The sequence below is a fragment of the Marmota marmota genome, unplaced genomic scaffold (genome assembly GCF_001458135.2).
Source record: "Marmota marmota marmota unplaced genomic scaffold, marMar, whole genome shotgun sequence".
NCBI lineage: Eukaryota > Metazoa > Chordata > Mammalia > Rodentia > Sciuridae > Marmota > Marmota marmota.
The window spans coordinates 13856815-13877401 of NW_026000249.1; the positions used below are offsets into that span (position 1 = coordinate 13856815).

Genomic DNA, 20587 nt, shown 5'->3' on the forward strand with positions numbered 1-20587 from the left:
TTTCAAACAAGTTCATAGGTGCTGCTTATCTAGGAACCATATTTTAAGAACCACTACACTAGACATTCATTGATGCCTACTATTCAGCAATATTTGAATGAAAACAATAGTAACTAGAAGTTCTGGCTTAAAATGATGGAATAATGAGATTTAGGTAAGAGGATGTACTTTCAATGACAGGAACATGTATACATTTTACTTACCCTAATTATAAATAAGTCATGAAGACCTATGGGGAGCCATGTGTTCATTTTTTAAAAATCATGTCATAAAATTAAGAGTATTCTTGTACTTGGGGAAGACCTTACAACTATCTAGCCTGTTGTAGCACCCTTCTTTCTGAAAGAAGAGGTCCCCAGAATTGAGATGTCTCCTAGGTTATATTGTTGGTTTTATTTTGTTTTGTTTTTTGATCCGGAGCTGGAGAAGTAATCAAATAATTAAGTTTAATTAAAATAAGACCTATGTAAGGGAAGGGAGATTTTAAGAGGACTATTTCCCCAAACACACAAGGAGCTATTTCAATATTTAGTCAGCTGTTTATTATCCTTAAACTAAATTCAGCACCAAAGTTGACTTTAGGCACTCTGAGACCAAAGGCCTCTATAGAATCCACAATTATTTTAATATTACTTTTTTATTTGGCTTAATTTGGATGTCTACAACTGAAGATTGTTAGAAAATATGCTGCGGGAGGCAGCCTGATGGAAATGTGGTCAATAAAAGTTTTAAAAGTGCTTGCCTGGCACGTGCAAGGCCCTGGGTTTGATTCTCAGCACCACATAAAGATAAATAAATAAATAAAACAAAGGTATTACAAAGAAAAACGTTTTTAAAAAGTTTTAAAAGTATTAGCCATTGTAATTAGATAAGAAAAAGAAATATATATATAAAACTGTTATTTGCAGGTGGTTGTAAGCCTGGAAAACCCAATGAAATCAGACAAAAAGAATATATTAGGGTTATTAGTTACAAAATTAATACGAAATCAGTAGCTTTGACCTATACAAGCAATAACCAGTTAGGAAATAGAATGAAAGAACTAAATTCTATTTATGTTAACAACTTAAAAAGATTAAATACCTAGGAGTAAATAAACTTAGTAAAAGTGATGTGTGTATATATAAACTTTAAAATGTTGCTGAAGGACTCAAAAGAAGTCTATAGTAAATGAAAAACATATGTATTCTTAGCTATCTCAACTGATCAACATTTCAGGTTTGTCAGTTCACTAAGTTTATCCATAAATTTAAAGCTTCCTCAATTTTTAAAAAAAATCACATGAAAATTCTGACAAAGAGAATGACCCATGTGTCCTACCAGTTATGCAGTTTTTAGAAATTTAAGGTTGTTAAAACATTTTGTGTAATAGATCCAAAATTGCATTTAATATTTATAAAGGAATGGTTCATATCAATACGTAGTAAGTCATCTGGAAAAATATAACTGAATTTCTTCCTTGCTCTTCAATATTAAAACAAATTCCAGATGGATCAAAAAATTACCTAGAAAAAATACTATAAAAGTAATGAACTTTTAACAGTCTTGGAGTTGGGAAGAGTTTTTTTTTTTTTTTAATAGACTTTAATTTTAGAACAGTTCACAACAAAATTGAGAAGCAAATACATAGATTTCCCATAGATTCCCTACTCCCACACATGTATAGTCTCCCCCATTATAAACATCCCCCACCCTAGTGGTACATTTGTTACAGTTGATCAATCTATACTGATACATCACTATCACCCAAAGTCCATAGTTTGGTTCAGTCTTGGTGTTGTATATTTTGTAAGTTTGAGCAAATGTGTCAATCATGATAGTATCATGCAGAGTAATTTCGCTGCCCTAAATGTTATCTGTGCTTCAGCTATCTGAGATTTTTCTTGAAATGATACAAAATTTGGAATTCAAAAAGGAAAATATCAAGAAATTTGATACAAATTTAAAAATAAGAATTTCTTCAATGCAAATATATGCACATACATAGTATAAAGTCAAAAGAAGTAATGAACTGGGGAAAATGTTTGCAACGCATGTTAACAAATAGGAGCTAATTTCCTTCGCATACATAAAGCACTCTTGCAAATCAAGGAGAAAAAGACTAACAACCTAGTAGAAAAATGGATAAAGGACAGGAAGAGGCAATTCTTAAATATAGAAATGCCAGGGACTTACAAGCATGAGTAGAGATGTTCAACCTTACTCTCAGTTTCAGAAGTCATATGACTTTAATTTTTCACTTGTCAGAGATCCAAAATTTTAGATAATATGCAATGTGTGCTATGGTGTGGGGAAAGAACCATCTCATACGCTGTTGGTGAATGTGAAAATTGATACATTCTCCTTGGTCAGCAATTGGGCAACATCTGTCAAAAAATTTGTTAATGAACTTTGCAGTTCCAGTTTAGTTATCCATACAGATGTATAGTACTTACAGGTATTATTAAAGGTACTATTAAAGATGGATGTGGTGGCACACACATCTGTAATCCCAGCTACTCAGGAGGCTGAGGAAAGAAGATCACAACTTTGAAGCCAACCTGGGCAACTTAGTGAGACCCTGTCTCAAAATAGAAAATAAAAAAAGTCTACGGATGTAACTCAGTAGTAGAGCACCCCTGGGTTCAGTCCCCAATAATGCAAAAAAAAAAAAAAAAAAGTACTGTTAGAAGGCTAACAAGGAATGCATCATTATCAGTAGTAATAAGAGACTAAAAAGAATCCAATTGTTCATCAAGAGGATTCATTAAATTATTAACAGTCATATGATAGGGTTCTGCACAGACATTAAAAAACATTGCAGAGAGGGCTGGGGCTTAGCAGTATAGAGCGCTCGCCTAGCTTGGGTGAGGCACAGGATTTGATCCTTAGCACCACATAAAAATAAATAAATAAAATAAAGATATTTTGTCCAACTACAGCTAAAAAAATATTTTTAAAAAAGTTGCAGATCTCTATTACTCAGAGGGCAAAATTCCCTCTTTGTAAGTGAAAAAGCAGATTTTAGCAGTGTATATGATCCACTTGTATTTTTTTTTAAAAAGGGAGGGATAGTTATAAATAATAATTTATATAACCCAATGTATCCAAGATATTACTTCAATCTATAATGAGTAAAAAAAAAAATCAATGAACTATTTTGTGTTCTCTTTTTTAAAACTAAGTCTTTGACGGCTGGGGATGTGGCTCAAGTGGTAGCGCGCTCGCCTGGCATGCGTGCGGCCTGGGTTCGATCCTCAGCACCACATACAAAACAAAGATGTTGTGTCTGCCGATAACTAAAAAATAAATATTAAAAAATTCTCTCTCACACACACACTCTTTCTTTAAAAAAAAAACTAAGTCTTTGACATTCACTGCGTATTTTGAACTTGTAACACATCTCAGTTTGGAGTAGCCACATTCCAAGTGCTCAAGGCCCACAAACAGCTACTGACTCATATATTGAGCAGCATATGTAGAGACTATAAACAGTACTGAACTAGACATTCAGCCCAAACACCATATGAGAGTGTGAAAGGTAATTTACTTTTTCCTGGGCCTCATTTCTGTCAATTATTAAGTTTTAGACCAGAGCTCTGAAGTTCCTTTCACATTTAAAATGTAGGGTTTAAGTATATTGCTTCATATTACTTTTCAAAGTAAAAAAAATGTAATTGTGGTCACTTTTCATAGACACTGGTTTTCACCAGCACTCCTAAAATTCTGTGATTCTATGTGAAGCACATTTTATATTTCAGGGACTGTATTATTGCTGTTAGAGTAAGATTCTTTTTTTTAAAGGAAGAATGCTAATAAACTATATATATATATATGATGTAAACTATTTAGGAATTGGTTAGTTCTTTTAGTAGAAGCAAATCATATTTGAGGCTTTGATAATTCTCATTTTACATGGAGAACCTGGAAGAATTAAGAGTTACGCACATAAAAAATATCTAGAGAAAGAATAAATATTGGAGGGGAAAGAGTTGAAAGAGAAGGTTTGTTAAGTATAGTTCTTTTGTATACAGTTCCTTGTTCAGAAGATGATAACCAGTAGGAATAGAGTGAGAATAATGTAGAACAGTGGTTCTCAACCTTGGTTACATATTAGAAAACACTTGAGGAGCTTTTTAAAATCCCGGTGCTCATTGTATTTCCCAGACTGGTGCTTCTCAAAGTGAGGTCCCTAAGCCATAAGCAGCAGCAGTATCACCTGGGAACTTGTTAAAGTTGCAATTTCTTGGGTCCCATCTAAGATGTGAACCGGAAATTCTGGGGATAATGACCAGCCATCTGTATTGTATTACTCCTTTGGTGATCCCAATGTGCAACCAAAGTTGAAAATTTAAGAGCAAGAATAATTTGAGAGAGATAGCAGATGGGTTTTAATGTTCAATGCCAGCTTCCATCCTGTAGCAACCATGGTGACAGAGTTGGAGAAGGAACACAATACAGCTGCAAGGTGTTTACCATTCCTGATTTGTGGATTTGAATAATGTTATGGGAGGTTGGATGTTGTGATTCCTTGTAGATGAGCTTATCTAAACAAAAGAAGTCAAGAAGCATCCTAACAAATTGATAGAAAGAAGAAAAGAAACTCACTAGAACCAAAGCCATGAATGGTTGCGGGGAGTGCAAGAATATTAGGTAGAATGTCAAAAATGAAGAAATTCTGGATAGAGTATAAAAATGTAATAAATGAGAGTTTCTTAAAGAAGTTCAAGTATCATGGAGATTTTAGGCACACTTTATGATTCTATTTGATCAAAAAAAGTACTGAAGGCTTGTTCACCCCTTTATCATTGGGCATTAAAGAATACAGTTTCTTTTAACATTTAGACTTTTGATAGAAGTGTACTTAATACAGGTATGGTAAATTCACAATGAGTTAATAAGCCAAAAAATAAAGCATATTTTCAAAGTATAAAGATATTGTTACTGAGAAGGAGTTAATGTGTCACATACTTTTGATTTCTACTGCTCAAGAGAACTCACAGTATCTATAATTTTGGAGGCATATTCTGAAGAATGTTACATTGTGATTTCTCTATGTTGAATCACAGAGATGTGTGTGGGAATTTTCAGCCCTCACAAATAAGAATGAACCGTTATAATGCAGGCTCATTTGATTTTTTCAAAAGTTAGGGGAAATATTCAGATCATTTCAGATACTCTCCTTTGGCTCTTCCTCCTTAGGAGGCAGATGAAGGAAAGCAGGCTGGGCTGTGAACAGAATGCATCTGCAGCTGCTTGTCTCTCGAGATCTCGGCAGTATAACTTCTGTGAGCCCTTTCTGTGTGTATTTTTCTTTTCTCATCCCCGAATACTACATTTTGCATGAGAAAGTCAGATTTGATAATTTACAAAAAGCTAGACATTATAGCAGAATTTGTGTCTCTTAGGAAGAAAAGCACCCCTTTACTATAAAATAGAACCTGCCTTTCATATCTGAGTTAAAAAATTCTGCTGTAACTTTTCCAATCATTTATTATTGAAAAGATTGTAATGCTGTTTGTAAGACTGCTTATCTGCTAAAAATATGAGTTTGGTTTTTGCGTTAATTCCTGAGTACTCAATTTATATTTTTAGATTGTTTTGTGAATTGGGATCTCTGAGTATAAAGTGGTTTTCAATACATTGGATTTTGTTGAACATCTCCTCAAATTGCAAACAAATGCATTTTAACAGCTTTTTGGACAGTTCCACAGTTAATAATTTCTTTATAAGAACAATGTATGATTTATTATTATGATCATCATTATTTTCTCATCTCATGTTCTGGCATTTAAATTATGAAACTTCATCTCGGCATGTGGACTTACCTTGTGTTGCCAAGAGGAAACACAGTGGCTTTTCTGCAAAGCTAAATAGTTTTTACTTTATTGTCTGCTACGAAACAGCTGCTGATACCAGGAAAATGCCGTCTCATCATTGGGCCTGGGGTGTCCAAAAAAGGCAGGAAAAAAATGACTGTAGCTCCCTGTCTGCCCTGGCACTCTCCTCCTTTCTCTCGTTTTCATTGCGGTGAAGAGCAGGAGAACAATATTCTGCAATTAAGGATTCCATTAAGTTGAAGAAAAGAGCAAATGGGGGATGTTTGTTCTCCAAGCTGAAAAAATTTGTCTGGGGTGGGGGAGATAGTGGTAGTGGTATAGAGAGAGGTGGGTGGAGAGACGAAGTCAGGGCTGTTTGTTGAATATACTGTTAAGGACTGTTACCATCCTAATTAATCAAGTTAGAAATTACAGCTGTAGTCGGTTTCCCCCCAATTCTTGTTATCAATTTTCTTCTCTTTTGAGACAAAGCAAATATAAATTTTGTGTTCATTTGTCATTCGTTCTTTGACTTCAGCATCTCTGAAAATAACAATGTAGCACAAAAGCCCAGTATTTACCTAGTTGTAATGTGGGTTGCCATGGTGTTTTGCAAATTATTGCAATTATGTTCACCATGCGAGTCGCCCTTGGTAACTGGCGAAAAAACTGATAATCCTGTTTTGAACAAAAGGTCAAATTGCTGAATAGAAAGTCTTGATTAACTAAAAGATGTACAAAGTGGAATTATTTCCTACCATTCAGAAATAGTTCTTGATCGGGTTTGGGGGAGGGGGTGAGTAAGTACATCTGATTACTGAAGTACAAAGCATTGAAAGGATGTTGTCTTGAGCCTTTCATGTAGTCTTAATGGTGGCTTTTTTGTCAAATTTACCCATTTGCGGCATTGAAAGAGGCAGCTGCATTTAAGCTGGAGAGACGGTGCTTTTTCAAGAGTTCAGTGCATGGAAAGTTCTCAGCAGTATCTGCAGTTTACTAGTAGCCCCTGGTCTATTAAAACTGATGTGCCGCATTTGAGCCCATTGCTCTCGGTACTTGTGAACCCCTCTGGCTGATGATCTAATAAAGTGCTCTTACTGGACAATCTCTGATCAGCTACTTAAAAAGGAGGCTGGGGGAGGGGGCAGGAGGCAGAAGCCTCACAGGCAGTCAGACTTGGTGCAGGCCGGAAGAGAGGAGAGTGGCTTAAATAGAAAGGGTTGTCATGATGATGATCTGTGCTAAGGCATTTTCCATGGGGTTTTGGTTTTTTTGCCCCAAACCTCCCAAACTGTGGATCACTTTTTTTTTGTCTAGTAGGAAATCCTTATTTTATTTAAAGTTGGATAAGATTCAGAGTGTCTTTTTGAAATATTAAAATCCACCTTGCATTTGTTTCTTAAGTTAGGGGCATCCAGAAAATCTATAATCCTGTTTATGTAAAACCAAAAGTTTCCCATGTTACTACTAAAAGATCAGATGGATTTCATCTCTTTTCAGTCTGGCAGAGCATCTGGGGCAGTAAATTTTGGAGTAAGGGGATTCTTCTTTTTTGTAATGACCACCTGAAAAATCAGTTCTCAAAACTTTTGAGAGTGTGTGAAAATGGCATGAAAGCAAAGCAAACCTTAACAAGTTTGTGGGTTTACATTCTGCATCACCTAGCAACCCCCTGGCTCAGCCAGATCTCTTGTCTATCCTTAGTTCTGTTTGCAGACTATTCAAACGGCCCTTCGAAACCATGAAAGATATTCAGTTTCATTAGTACCATTCTCAAGGAGAAAATAATTAAAGTTAAATGAACAAACATTGCCTGGTGATGGTTTGAACTCCTTTCTGATTTTAAGATGGCCTTTGTGGCAACTGGATAGAAAATTCAGTTTTAACATTTGTTGTTAGTTACCCAAAGGCATAACACATTAAACCATACTAGCAAATACTAGTCTACCAACAAACAAAAAGTAAAAACTACTTTTAGCTGGATTTAAGCAAAGAGCAAATCTTTTGGTAATAAGGGTCTAAGCATACCCTCCTGATTGAATTTTTTATTTGATTCCTACCCCAGGACATCTCAGTTGATCTGTGTGCACACTGAATAAAGGCAGGGGAAAGGGTGTGGGGAATAAGGCACCTCTCTTTAAACTGATTTATTACTTACCTTCAGAGATTTCTCCATCATAAAGATCATATTCCTATAAAAGACTTTGCATTTTAGTGAGTTGCTCAATAACTGATTCCAATACCAATAATACCTGCCCTGCCACTTTTTACTTCTTATGTGATTAAGTTGACCTATTTTTGAAATTTTGCCTTTAATAGGAGATTTTTTTTAAAAAATGGTATTTTTTTCTTGTGTTCCCCCCCCCCATAAGGATATTCCCTGAAAATTCATCTTGGCAATAATCAAACATGGGATACAGCTCAGAATATTTTTCAGATGTGTTAGTGATTCAACTACAGTGAAAACTCTTGGCAAAAATTGTCTCTTCTTTCTTTAATAATAGTTTTCTGATCATAAAAGCAGTATATGCTTGTGGTAGAAAATTTTAGAAAATATAGAAACAGAAGAAGAAACCACCTTAATACAAGTGATGGCATTTTGGAGTAGTTCCTTCCAGTCTTTCTTTCTGTGTTCAAATTGATGAAACTGAACCTTGAATTTATGTTTAAAGTTTATTCACTATCATGTGTACATAGCTAAGGTGGTGTTTTTTTCAAGAATAAAGTCTTGAGAGGCAGGGACAGTGATTAAAGTAATGAACAATTTTTCTTAGAGGTTTCATCACTAAAATATTGATATATGTACCAAAGTAACCATTTTACTGTATCTCATTCCATTTTATTCTTTCCTCCTTTTCCTTGTTGAAATGACTATATGCCTTCACTGACACATCCACTTATAACCATTCTTGTTGGAAAGTTGGACATTCATCGCAGTTGGAATATTACATCCCCAAGTCACTTGTAGCTTCACATAGGGAAAAAGTCTTTTATGAAAAGATTTGTAATACAATAGAGATGAATGGAATGTGGAGAGGAAAATGCTTTCAGTTTCTCACATAAAGTGAAAGCAGGGTGGCTATGAAATCTTGTGTTCTTATTATTTGTATTTTGTTAGATCTCTAATATCCACAGTACATGGCTGGGTTGCATGAGCTCTTTGTGCTTTGTTGACAGTTGACAGACAAAGCAAAATTATTCCTGAAGGAAGGTACTGTGTACTTAGTTGTGACCTATTATAGCCTAAGAATGTAGCTGGCTTTTGAGTTGGATGAATAGGGAGAGTATTTTATAGAATAGTCTTGAATATACTAAGAGAGGTTTTTAGCTGCCCATACAGAAAGATACATGTCCTCTATTGAACTTTTTTCCCCCCAAAATGTAATTTTCCATATAAAGTCATTTTAAGTATATTTTTCCCAGTTGCTTACATGGAGACAATTTTAACTGTTCTAGTATTGTCCTACAGTGGTAAAATACAATTGCTGGTAATTGTTGGCTTTCTGTGTTCACAGTATAGCAGGAGAAGATGGCTTGCATGGGGCTCTTTAATGTACCTCAGGTACATCTTCTGATGCTCAAGCTCTGATTGCAAATTAAAATGGCAAGACTATGGTATTGGATTTGATGTGAGGCAAAGCAGACCAAGTTGCTAATTTATCATGTAATATACAATTGCTGAGGTTGGAATTTGTCCACTTGTAGTGCTATTCTATGTGTTTAAATGAGGACTGCTGTTTGCATCTAACCTATCATAACAGTTTGGGAGTGCTCCATTATCCTTTCAGCAAACTGATGGCAGAGTCTGGTCTTCGCGCAAATGATAAGATCAATAAGTTTCAAATAACTTGGATGAAATGACATATGACTGCTCATTTAAAGAGATGTCTAACTTAAAAAATCAATTTTAATAATATTTAAAATTCTTACATTGACCGACAAGGCACTTTCCACTTCTGTTTTGTTTGATAATTTTGTTTAAAATATTTTTGTATTAACTTTGGTGAATAGTTAGTTTATATATTTATTTTTCCTGATTTTTCATCTCCTACCCTGGCACCTCTCTGAGACTTAATAATCACTCTTTGACATGCCAGCATGCTACAGTGTAGAAGATTTAGCTTTAAAAGCAAAATTATGTTCCTGTTAAAACTTCCCCTGGAGATCTTAAGGAAATTTTCTCCCCATTTTGGGTGCAAATGTGGGTCAGAAAGCAATTTGTTTTTTGATATTTCTGGAAATCCCAAATCACAACATGTCATTCTTCAAAAGCAGCTGTGGGCCCATACTGTGCACTATCTATAAGAAGACCCATTTTTTTTTTTTTTTATACTGGGGATAATTCCGTGACAGAAAAATGTGGCTGCAAGGGAACCCCAGGACATTTATAAATGCTTTTGGGTGAAAAGAGAATCTGATGTTCTTGGAGTGCATTATAGTTTGGGGGAGAGGTGTAGTTAATGGGCATTAACAGACACTAATAATGATATGATGAATTCTGAAAACACACATATGCTAACACACGTTGTCCTGTGACCCTTCTTTTGCATTCCTGGAAAGCCATTACAATTTGAACTAAATTATGTATTGTGGAAGAACTGTGTTGTCCCTTGAAAATTCCTGTGAATGCTAAAATAAAGCAAAGACCGCCTCCTCTTCCCTCACTTTATTCTGCCACCTATAACTTCAAATCAAGTATAGTTCTATCAGGAACAACTTAAGGAAAATTTCACTTATGTTGACTACATAGATGTAATATTTTACAGCTAAATTGAGAAAGTTCCACCTAATCATATCATTTATCCATTTGTAGTTCTCCATTTTGTAATAACATCTGCTGGAAGATGACCAAGCTCTCTCTTGGTTACAGTAGCACACCTTTAATGTGCATTGTCAACTGTAGTTCACCTGTGATCTTCCTCAATACCTTTACTGAACATTTTTGAGTTTTCTTATTTGATCCTCTGAACAACCTTAACAGAATAAGTATTTTCACCTCCTTGTTTATAGATGAGGAAACTCTCAGGGAGAGTAGACTCAGGGATTGAATGGGTTTGGTGATTTACACAAAATAGCTCACGCACAAATGAGAGTACAGTTTTTTTTTTTTTTTTTAATTTTTTATCACCTCAGTTTTGCAGTATTCACTGATTGTGAACCTTTTCCCTAGAGACTAGGAAGGGCACTACCAGATTCAAAGCAGATCATTCCCCAGGGACTGACTGACCAGTTAAGGGAGATAAAACAAGATGTTAAGATAAGGTGGTTAAGAGACAGTACACAGCAATGTGTGCTCAGTATCAGATGTGATAGGGGGAGAAGTTCCTGTGGGTTGGAGAAATCTCACAGAAGAGGAATGGAACTGATATTCAAGGAATAGACATTCTAAACAGATATTCTGCTGCATAAGCAAAGATAAGGAGGTGAAAATGAACAAAATGTAGCGAGGACTGTGACAAAACCAATTCAATGTGGAAGAGAGTTTTGTGTTGAGAATGATAAGTTTTAAAGAACTGAAAACCAGACCACCAAGTTTGTTCTTTACTATGGAGGGTATACAATTAGATGATGGGATGGGGATCTGTGGAAAACTACACCTGGCAACTCTTTACACTGGGTGTGGGAGAGAAAAGGGCTGGGGGAACCAGGTAGGAGAGTACTGCAGTAGAACAACTTCAGGTCTATGTCTGGTGAGGTTGATGGTAATGGGACTATAGAGGAAAGACGAGTGGACAGAAATGGTGACTGATTGGGAATGGAAGAATGACCCACCATGTATTGAAGTCCACAGTATGAAAACTACTGTGAATTATTGTTTTTAATGAATTTTAGACCCAAGCTTTATTGTTTTTCATAAACTTGCTTCTTTGCATTTTATTTTATTGATTCTGCTTATTCATTTATTCAAAAGATATTTTTGAGGGCCTACTATGCATCACATTTCCAAATATGGATGATTTCTCTGTGTATACATCCTTCTAAAAATACAGATGTACACAAATAAGACAGTTTGTGTTTAAGGTGCAACTACCAGGAACGCCTCAGTTACAAGTGGAAATCGATCCCTTTTTAGCATGTGCAGACAGAAACCATTTTAGTTGAGGTCTCAGAAATATAATTTAGCAATCAGAACCAATCAGTATTTGACACAATTTCATACACAATGATTTTAAGGAATTAGTGATGCTGAAATTAAAGCAACAGGTGATAGAGCTTTGCATGTTTTGGTAAATGTTTTGCTATTGGACAGCTATCTTCACCTCTTTTGAACCTTCTAATTATAAACCTGATGAGGTAGGCAACTGAAAATTTAATAGTCTCATTCCTCTTGGTTATGACAATTTGCATGTAGTGTAACATAATAAAACAACATATTTGTATGGCAGACAACCTTACAGTGATCCTAGAGATTTTTATTAAAACCAGACTTTTTTATAGGTCAGGCTTCCATTGACTTGGTAATGTAGACTTGTGCTATGCATTTTTGTTCCCCAAAGCAGGAAATGAAAATATTTAGTTTTGTATTTATAAGTGATAATTCAAAGTGAATTTATACACTGTTCATATTTTTGTTTGCTTTGTTTCTGTCACTCTTAAGAGGCAAAAATTCGCTGAGATCTTGTAACATTTGCACCATTATGGAATACTTTCAGTGACCTGGCACATTGATTTTTAACAACACAAATGTTTCTTAGAGGTTAGATTTAGCATGGTTGAAACATTTGTTGAGGGAACAAGGGGTTAACCAAAATGAACTAGACCAAATTGAATTGAAGCAAAGCATATATTGAATATGATTAGGGCCTATTTCCTCCATAGAAGTGTTTTGTTTAAAATACACCACAGCCAAAAGCTTAATTATCAAAATAAAACAAGAGGCATAAAGAGTTACAGGCTTCTAATATTTTTTTTCAGCCCCAGTTCCCTTCACACAGTTATCAGCATGTTTAATTTCCATGCATAATAGCACTAGTTATTGTTGTCATTTGTAAAGGGAGATTAACAGATAGTAAGTACAAACAAACCCAAATAAGCACTGAATAGAGAGGTGACAAAGAAAAAAAGACCTCTTTAATGTTAATTATAACTGGTAGGAAGTCTAGACAAATTATATTATCTGTTTTCTATATGATTTGAAAGGACATTTAGTTAGTAACTCTGTCACAGATAGAGTTAGGTATTTGCTTTTAAAAGCAGGTGAAATGACAACTTAGCATCTCCCTGGTTGGCAGCTCACCCAGTGAGTCCTGAGGTGATAGTAAATTGATGGAATCAAGTTTCAAAAACATCTGAAAAGAACTTTAGTTTTTGGAACATTAAATTTTAAAAACTAAAAAAAAAAATGATTTTCACTTCCCAGTTGTATTCTAGTACTTGATAATTTGTCTCAAAACATGTTAGTTATTACCTGTCTGCTTGCTAATTTTGAATATTGTTTAAGATTGAATGAATTATAGCTATGGTTGGCATTGTTAACTGACTCACATACTCCAAAGTAATATAAAGCCTCATATATAAAATATAATGTAACAAACTCAAATGAATGATAGATGAGTGGTTCACTCCTGTATTTTTCATATGTGGTTTGCTTGAAGTTTACTGTTTATTATTATGTCTTCATGGGTAATTTCAGAAACAACCAGTCTTACCTTTAGGGTTTATAATTACATTTAAAATTTAATACCTGTTTCTGCTGACAGCTCTACTATTCCCTACTCTATTCCCCATGCTTGAACAGGCTAAACCAAAGTATCTTATTTCTTTTCTCTTTGTATTTCTCTGTGTGTGTCTGTTTGTCCCCACCCCCTCCCTCCCTTCCTCCCACCTACCCATGCTGGTATATTTTGGTGAGGAAGAAAAGAAAAAAAAAGATAGGAACCTAACGTGTGCTAGGCAAACTCTCTACCTCTGAGCTGTACCCCTAACCTGTTTCTTTCATTCTGATGGGCCAGTTGTGAGTTGCACTCTTGACCTAACAGCTTTTTTTGGAGGAAACATAATATATATCAATAAACTCTACATGTTAATTGTAAAAGTATCTGAGTTTCAGAAATATGAAAATATAAATTTCTTCAAATTTAAAAAATGTGGTTAATGGGTCCTAGGAATTGGAATAAACAGTTGACTCAGAACCACTGTTTCTTTATTCTGGTTCATGGTCTTTTATTGTGGTAGTAGTAGTTTGTTTCAAACATAACTCTATCCCTTCTCTATATTGTTTAACCTTTATATTCAGTACCAAGTTGTGTGGAACCAACTGTAAATTCTAATCAATACAGAATTGCTCTTAGTCTTACATGTGTGTAGATCATGCTTTCCTATTTAGATTATAAATTCTTGAAATTCTGTGCCAGAAGCCCCTTTGCTTACTCCCCACAATATTTAATATAATTTTGGGCATATATTACAAGTTTCATAAGGACTTATTGAGACTCTCCACCTGCAAATTTCAAATTAAGTAGTTTAACTTAAAATAGTTTAGCTTGTTGAATGAAGATAGGAATGAAGTTTCTATGAATGTATTGACTAGATTAATTTAAGATTCTTTAAAGGTAGCATTTTTTAAGTCAAAAAGTTCTACTGTGCTCTTTCCTTTTCTGTAAAAGCCTTAAAATGGAGCCGGAACAACTAATTCTTGGTACTTTACCTTGTGTTTGGTTGTACCTACTTCCAAGGAGAGCCTATTCCTGAGGAATGAGTCAAGCAAAATAACAGTGAATGAAGGCATCCTTTAGATTTGCATTAACACCACTTGGAAAGTAGACTAAAGTATGTAACATAATTAAACAACACTCATGTGTATACTGCTCTTAACAAGGGGGAAAAGATAGGCTATTCAGGCTAGAAATAGGGAATAGGGTCATGTGTTATGGATTACACAGCATAACTCTTTCTGGTCTCCATTCTTTGGTATATATAATTCTTCTTGCCCAAGTTATCTTTCTTCCCTTCTCCATCTGTGCAACATCCACTCACTCTTCAAGTTCAGAAGTTGTCATCTCTCAAAATGCTCCAAGATTTACAGATGGTCAGGTCATTACTTGTCACCCTGCAGGTGGGACTGCCCCAAGATGAGGGCACATACCTTGCCCGCCTTTATTATATCCCAACCCCTCACTTTACACTCACCTGATTATGATACCTCTGTAGCAAACCTCTAGAAAACAGTGACCCTTCAAAGTTGTCCTTGAAAACATGGCAGTCAGTTCTATGCTTCCAGAGAATATGTATAGAAGAATCTGTTTTAGTTTTAAATAAACAAATGCTTGCTCTTATTAAGTTGTTATTTTGCAACAAGAATAGTTCTAAGCACTTTTGTGTGTGTGTGGTACTGGGGATTGAACCCAGGGTCTTGTATATGCTATTCAAGCCTCTACAACTGAGCTACATCCCCAGCCTAGTTATAAGCACTTTTATTGTTACAGCAATCCTATAAGGTAAGTACTCTTGTTGTACCCATTTTACAAACTAAACACAACAATTTAATTAAGCACCTGGCACTCGGCTATTGGGAAGGTCATTTGTTTCTATGCCTTACACTCTTGGTAATGGGTTTAGTGCATGAATCTTAACATGTTTAGAGAGAAAGTTAACTAGAACTATTTTAGAATCTCTAAGAAAGTTTTGAATAAAATGAGTTTACCTTAATAACAAAAGTGTTTATTATTATTATTATTATTATTTTTGATGCTGGTGATAAGACTGAAACTTTTTCTTTTTTCTCTTCAGAGCTGGTTGATATGTGAGGAGGCAGCATGTCGCAATCGAACTCGGCATCTTCCCCTTCAATTCTCCCGAAATGGTCCTCTTTGTCCAGCATGCATGAAAGCTATACTTAAACCTGAGGTAACAGTCTCATAATTCTAAAGAACTATATAGAAGGGGGGCTGTTTGCCCATCTCTTAGCTCTGGGAAGTAGATACTATATATTTGCCCTGTGGAGACACCCTACTACCAAACTCACATATTTTCATGTGCATCTGAGGGATAAGGTATATTCCCATTAGTGACTCCCAATTGGGGAGTAGAGAGTCTGGAAACTGTCTAGTAATTGAGATGCCTTCCCTCTGTTGCCCACTTTGAACATCATGGATCCAAGCAGTATTTTCCAAACTAGTAGGAAGAAGATACTTCACAGGTCTTCCGAACAGAAAATATTTTATGATCAAGTACCGTCTAACAGAGGCTGAGCTTGCCAAAATGAAATAGCCCATTGCAGATCTTCTCAGAACCTGTAATATAATAATGTGCAATCTCTTATTAATATAGGGCTATAACACTTCACTTTCCAAGTTTACTAGCCCAAGGATTTGGAAGGTTTTGGTGAGAAGATGATGATATTTGGGAACCTGATATTTATTTACTTATTTTTTTAATGCAGAGGCAGGGGTCTGCAACCAAGTTTTGGCTTGAAATCTTCACTGAAAAGGTTTTATATACAGGCTAATTTTAGGAAAATATTTTCTTTTAAAGTTCAAATGGCTTTTTATTTTAAGATAATATAGCATTATTTTACAAAAATTGGCAAGAAGTCAGAAATGGCAAATAGCTACTACCATTGTATATTCCCTTGTTCTTTTGTATATCTATAGGGTTTTTTTATTGGTTATAGTCATATTGAAAATATGCTTTTATATTTTATCATTTGCCAGTCATATTTCTGTGTTGCTACTTCATTTGCAGTACCAAAAGGCATAAACAGAATTTAGGAGTATGTCTCACTGGAACTTGAGCACAATTTCACTTGCCTGTAATCCCAGTAACTTGGGAGGCTGAAACAGGGGGATCACAAATTCAAGGCCAGCCTCAGCAACTTAGCAAAACTCTGTCTCAAAATTAAAAAAAATAAGTAAAAAGGGGTGGAGATGTAGCTTAGTGGTAAAGCACTCCTAGGTTCATTCCTAGTACCAGGAAAAAAAGAATATTTCTCATTGAATATTTTCAGCCTGAAAATTTTATGATAAATATTTTCCTGGTTAAATGATTTTCTTTCTTAATTTAAAATATTTCTTTAGGGCAGTTGTTTTTTGTACTGGGCACTGAACTCAGGGACACTTAACCACTGAACTACATCCCCAGCCCATTTTTTTTTTTTTAATTTGAAGCAAGGTCTTGCTAAATTGCTGAGGCTACTTTTGAACTTGCGATCCTCCTGCCTCAGCCTCTCAAGTGGCTGGGATCACAGGAGTGAAGGATAAATTCTTATCAATAGTACATATCAAGGTGCCTAAGCATAACATAGTCATGATTCCTATGGCCAAATTGCTTTCCTAATGGGTTATACCAATTATACTGTATACCAATACTTTATGAGTATATCAGTTTGGCCATAATCTTTCCAGCATGTGGATATTATTATACCTTTACTTTTAACTAATTTGATAAATATTAAATGTTCCATGCCGTAAATTTTATATACCTTTGATAATTAGTGGAGTGTTTTTTTTAAATGTGGAACATGAGAATTAGCTGTCATAGTGAACTCTTTTTATGTCAGTCTCATCTTGAGACTTGCATCAGCAGGAGCAAAAAAAGAGAGAGAGAGAGTGTGTGTGTGTGTGTGTGTACGTGTATGTATACACACACACGCACACACATATATGTATAAATAAAATGACTCATCAATCCAGTTGTAGGTTCTAGGGGAATCACCTTCTTGAACTGGTGCTGCCTTTGAGACTTTAAATATCTAATTCATCAAGACAAGTTTAATGAAATTGAATTACTTCCTAGAAAGTCAGCCAGTTTTGTGATTCCATTTTTGGTGAGAGAAGGTAAAAGAAAAATATGTAGTTGTTAGATTGTTACACTTCTGATAAATATTAATGATATTCCTGTTAGTGGTTTAGTATATGAATTCAATTATCTTTTGTGATTTATTGTCATTTTATAATGAGTAAACCAACACCGGCATTTCAAAGTGACTTGTGTTTTTCTTTATATCTTTGTCCTTTTCAAAACTTGACATTTTAGGCTGATGTTTATCAAGGTTATCAGCTGCACTTCCCAGGGAGAAGATTTCATAGATTAGCTGTTCAGGGCATGACCCTCTGAAGTAACTCAGTTTCACAGCATCCTGATTAGTGACACTGTCCTTAGCCGTTCCTCATGGGGACCTTAACAGTGGTATTTTGCTCACTTTTCTGTACTCTATTTCAGTTGCTAATGATGAATGAAGAATTTTTCAATTCTATTTGTAAGGTTCCTGAACTTTGCTTATAGGAGTAAATATGTATCTTTCCAGAGTCTCCAAAAGAAGTTAGACAAGGGACAGAATCATTGTAATTACCATAGGGTTTTCCAAAGCATGTATTTTACAAGATTATGCTCATCTGGGTCTTAAGCTCTCAGTTGCTTAATTAAATAAACACCTAACTATCCTAGGCACTTTGCTAGGTGGTGGGTATATATTATTAATGAACAGGATATTTCCTTATTTATAAAATTAGTTTAACATTATGTAGATTGTATAAAATGGAAATCTGTGGGAAAAAGAAGACTTATGTAAATTTTTATTTGGACGAAACAGCGTACATTCCAAATACTAGACTGGTGGGGACTTGAAATATAGTGTTCAAGTTTGTGTTGGTAAAGCATTAACCTCAATGTGTTAGTCTCATCCTCACATAATAAATCTATTCTCATTTAGTCCTGGGTTGCAGTTGACTTGAGTGCTGTCCAGAATCAACTTGAAATATGAAAGCTGTCTCTCCTTCTGGTTCATGTTGCCAGTGTTGTGAGAAGAAAGGTGAAGCAGTTTTGTTCCCAGAGTTTTAGACATGTCCCTTCTCTTCTCAGATACTTTAAATATTTATCTATGTATTAGTAAAAATTTTTAAGCTCATGAGAATTTAACAGTATACAAGCTACTGCTTGTTAAAATATTTTGAGTATTTTCTGCTATTTGGGAATCACCTCTAAATACAGAAATGAAAAAAATTTGATGCATATTTAAGTTACTAAGTCAATAGGACTCTTTTTTCACACTGGTGATAACTCTAGGACTTACCCAAGTTAGACAATAAATATTTTAATATCTCTATTTTAAGGACATGTTTTTGGCTTTTTAATGTGGCCAAATGTGTATGCGTATGAGCTAAACCACAGGGGAGTCTGTATTATGTAATTCACCAAAATTAATCTTTCATTGTAGAACTAAGACTTCAAACCAAGTTGAACTTTTTCTCATTAACATTTTTACTTTTGATGTGGAGCTGAGAAAATGTCTACAGTGACTCTCTGGGTCATGGTAAAAATAATTTGTGAAATTGGACTGTCCCTGGGGCAGGAACATTTTGGTGGAGCTTTTTGTTCAGCTGTTTAATCAGCTAAGTTTCTGAGAAAAGTACAGAAATGGCTTCCAGTCCTACTTTGGGACATTCCTATGGTTTCTCACATGATCATCTATTGTAAAATTGATTAAAAAAAAATCTGTTATAACAAATTTACCATTATATGACTTCTGTCCTTCAATGGAAAGTGGCAATTATGAATTTATAATTATCACATTATAATTTCAAAATGACTATAACTGAACAAATTATTGATTTGATAAGTAAAGGAGGGATGGTGAGAATGTCTCCAAGTTACATTGTCAGTATCTTATTTCCACATAAGAAGAAAACACAAAAATAAATGTCATCTATTTAGGTAATGAGTTGTATAGGAAGATAACCTTAGAACTATGATAGGAAGTCTTAAACATCTTTTTCCGAGTCATTGGTACTTCTCCAGTAGAGAAAGGGATTTGACCATGAAGGGTCTTTTTCATGATTTTGATGTGGCTTTTTTGATGCAAGGAGATTACTAAGTTCTGTATACAGCTTCTTTTACCACCAAGTAGGTACTAGCCTTTTTTTAACATAGTTTTTTATGCTTTTTTCTATCATGGTGAAATGCATATAACATAAAATCAACTATTTTAAAGTATGCAGTGCAGTAGCTTTTAGTACATTCACAGTGTTGTACAGCTACCACCTCTATCTAGTACCAAAACATTTCATCAACTCAGATGAAAACCCTGTACCCATTAAGCGGTTGTTCTTTATTTACACCTCCATCTAGCCCCTGGAAACTACTTAACTGCTTTCTGTCTATTGATTCGTTATTCTGAATATTTCATATAAACAGCTTCTTTCTCCTAGCATGAAGCTCACCCATGTTGTAACATGTATCAGTATTTCATTGTTTTTGTGGCCAAATAATATTCCATTTAACAGATAGGTATGCATCCATTGATGGATATTTGGGTTGCTTCTTTCAGTGTATTCTTAAAAGTTTATTTATTTTATTTTGCATGAGGTAGAAAGGTCTTGCATTTGGCCTGAATTTGTGTCTTGTGGCTTACTCACTGGTCCTACTTAAGCTGAGCAGTATTTTACGAGGCTAGGCTGATCTCTTCCTCTATCCTTTACTTCAGCAAGCACTTATTCTGCACCTGTTTTAAGCCTGTTGTATGAATTTGTATCCTGATGAAATGAGGAGTCCAAAATTCTATGCAGGACTTCAAGTATTCTCACTAGTGCTCATATGGAGAATAATAACCCTGCCACTGCCACTGCCACCTTTTTTGGTAGTGAATTTCATTTGCGTTTCTTTGGAATTTTCTGGGCATCTATATTCACATTGTGTTCTATTTTGAGCATTATGTATACTAAAACATGTTTTTCAGACACAAAGAACACAAATTAACTTTTAATACATGGAAGAAATCCAGGTGTGAACTATCCAGGATTGCTCTCGTGGCTCCATAGTGTCATTGGGGCAGAGACTCTTTTGCCCTTCCATGA

General features: G+C 35.0%; 1 protein-coding gene across 2 annotated transcripts in view; it reads left to right on the plus strand.

The window, feature by feature from the left end:
* Pola1 (DNA polymerase alpha 1, catalytic subunit) overlaps positions 1-20587 on the plus strand; it is a 295390-nt gene that overhangs the window by 180694 nt on the left and 94109 nt on the right. For both annotated transcript variants that reach the window (XM_015488095.2, XM_048796433.1), the window contains exon 35: positions 15528-15644. In XM_015488095.2, coding sequence (XP_015343581.1) covers positions 15528-15644 — 117 coding nt within the window. The remainder of the gene's footprint in view (positions 1-15527; positions 15645-20587) is intronic.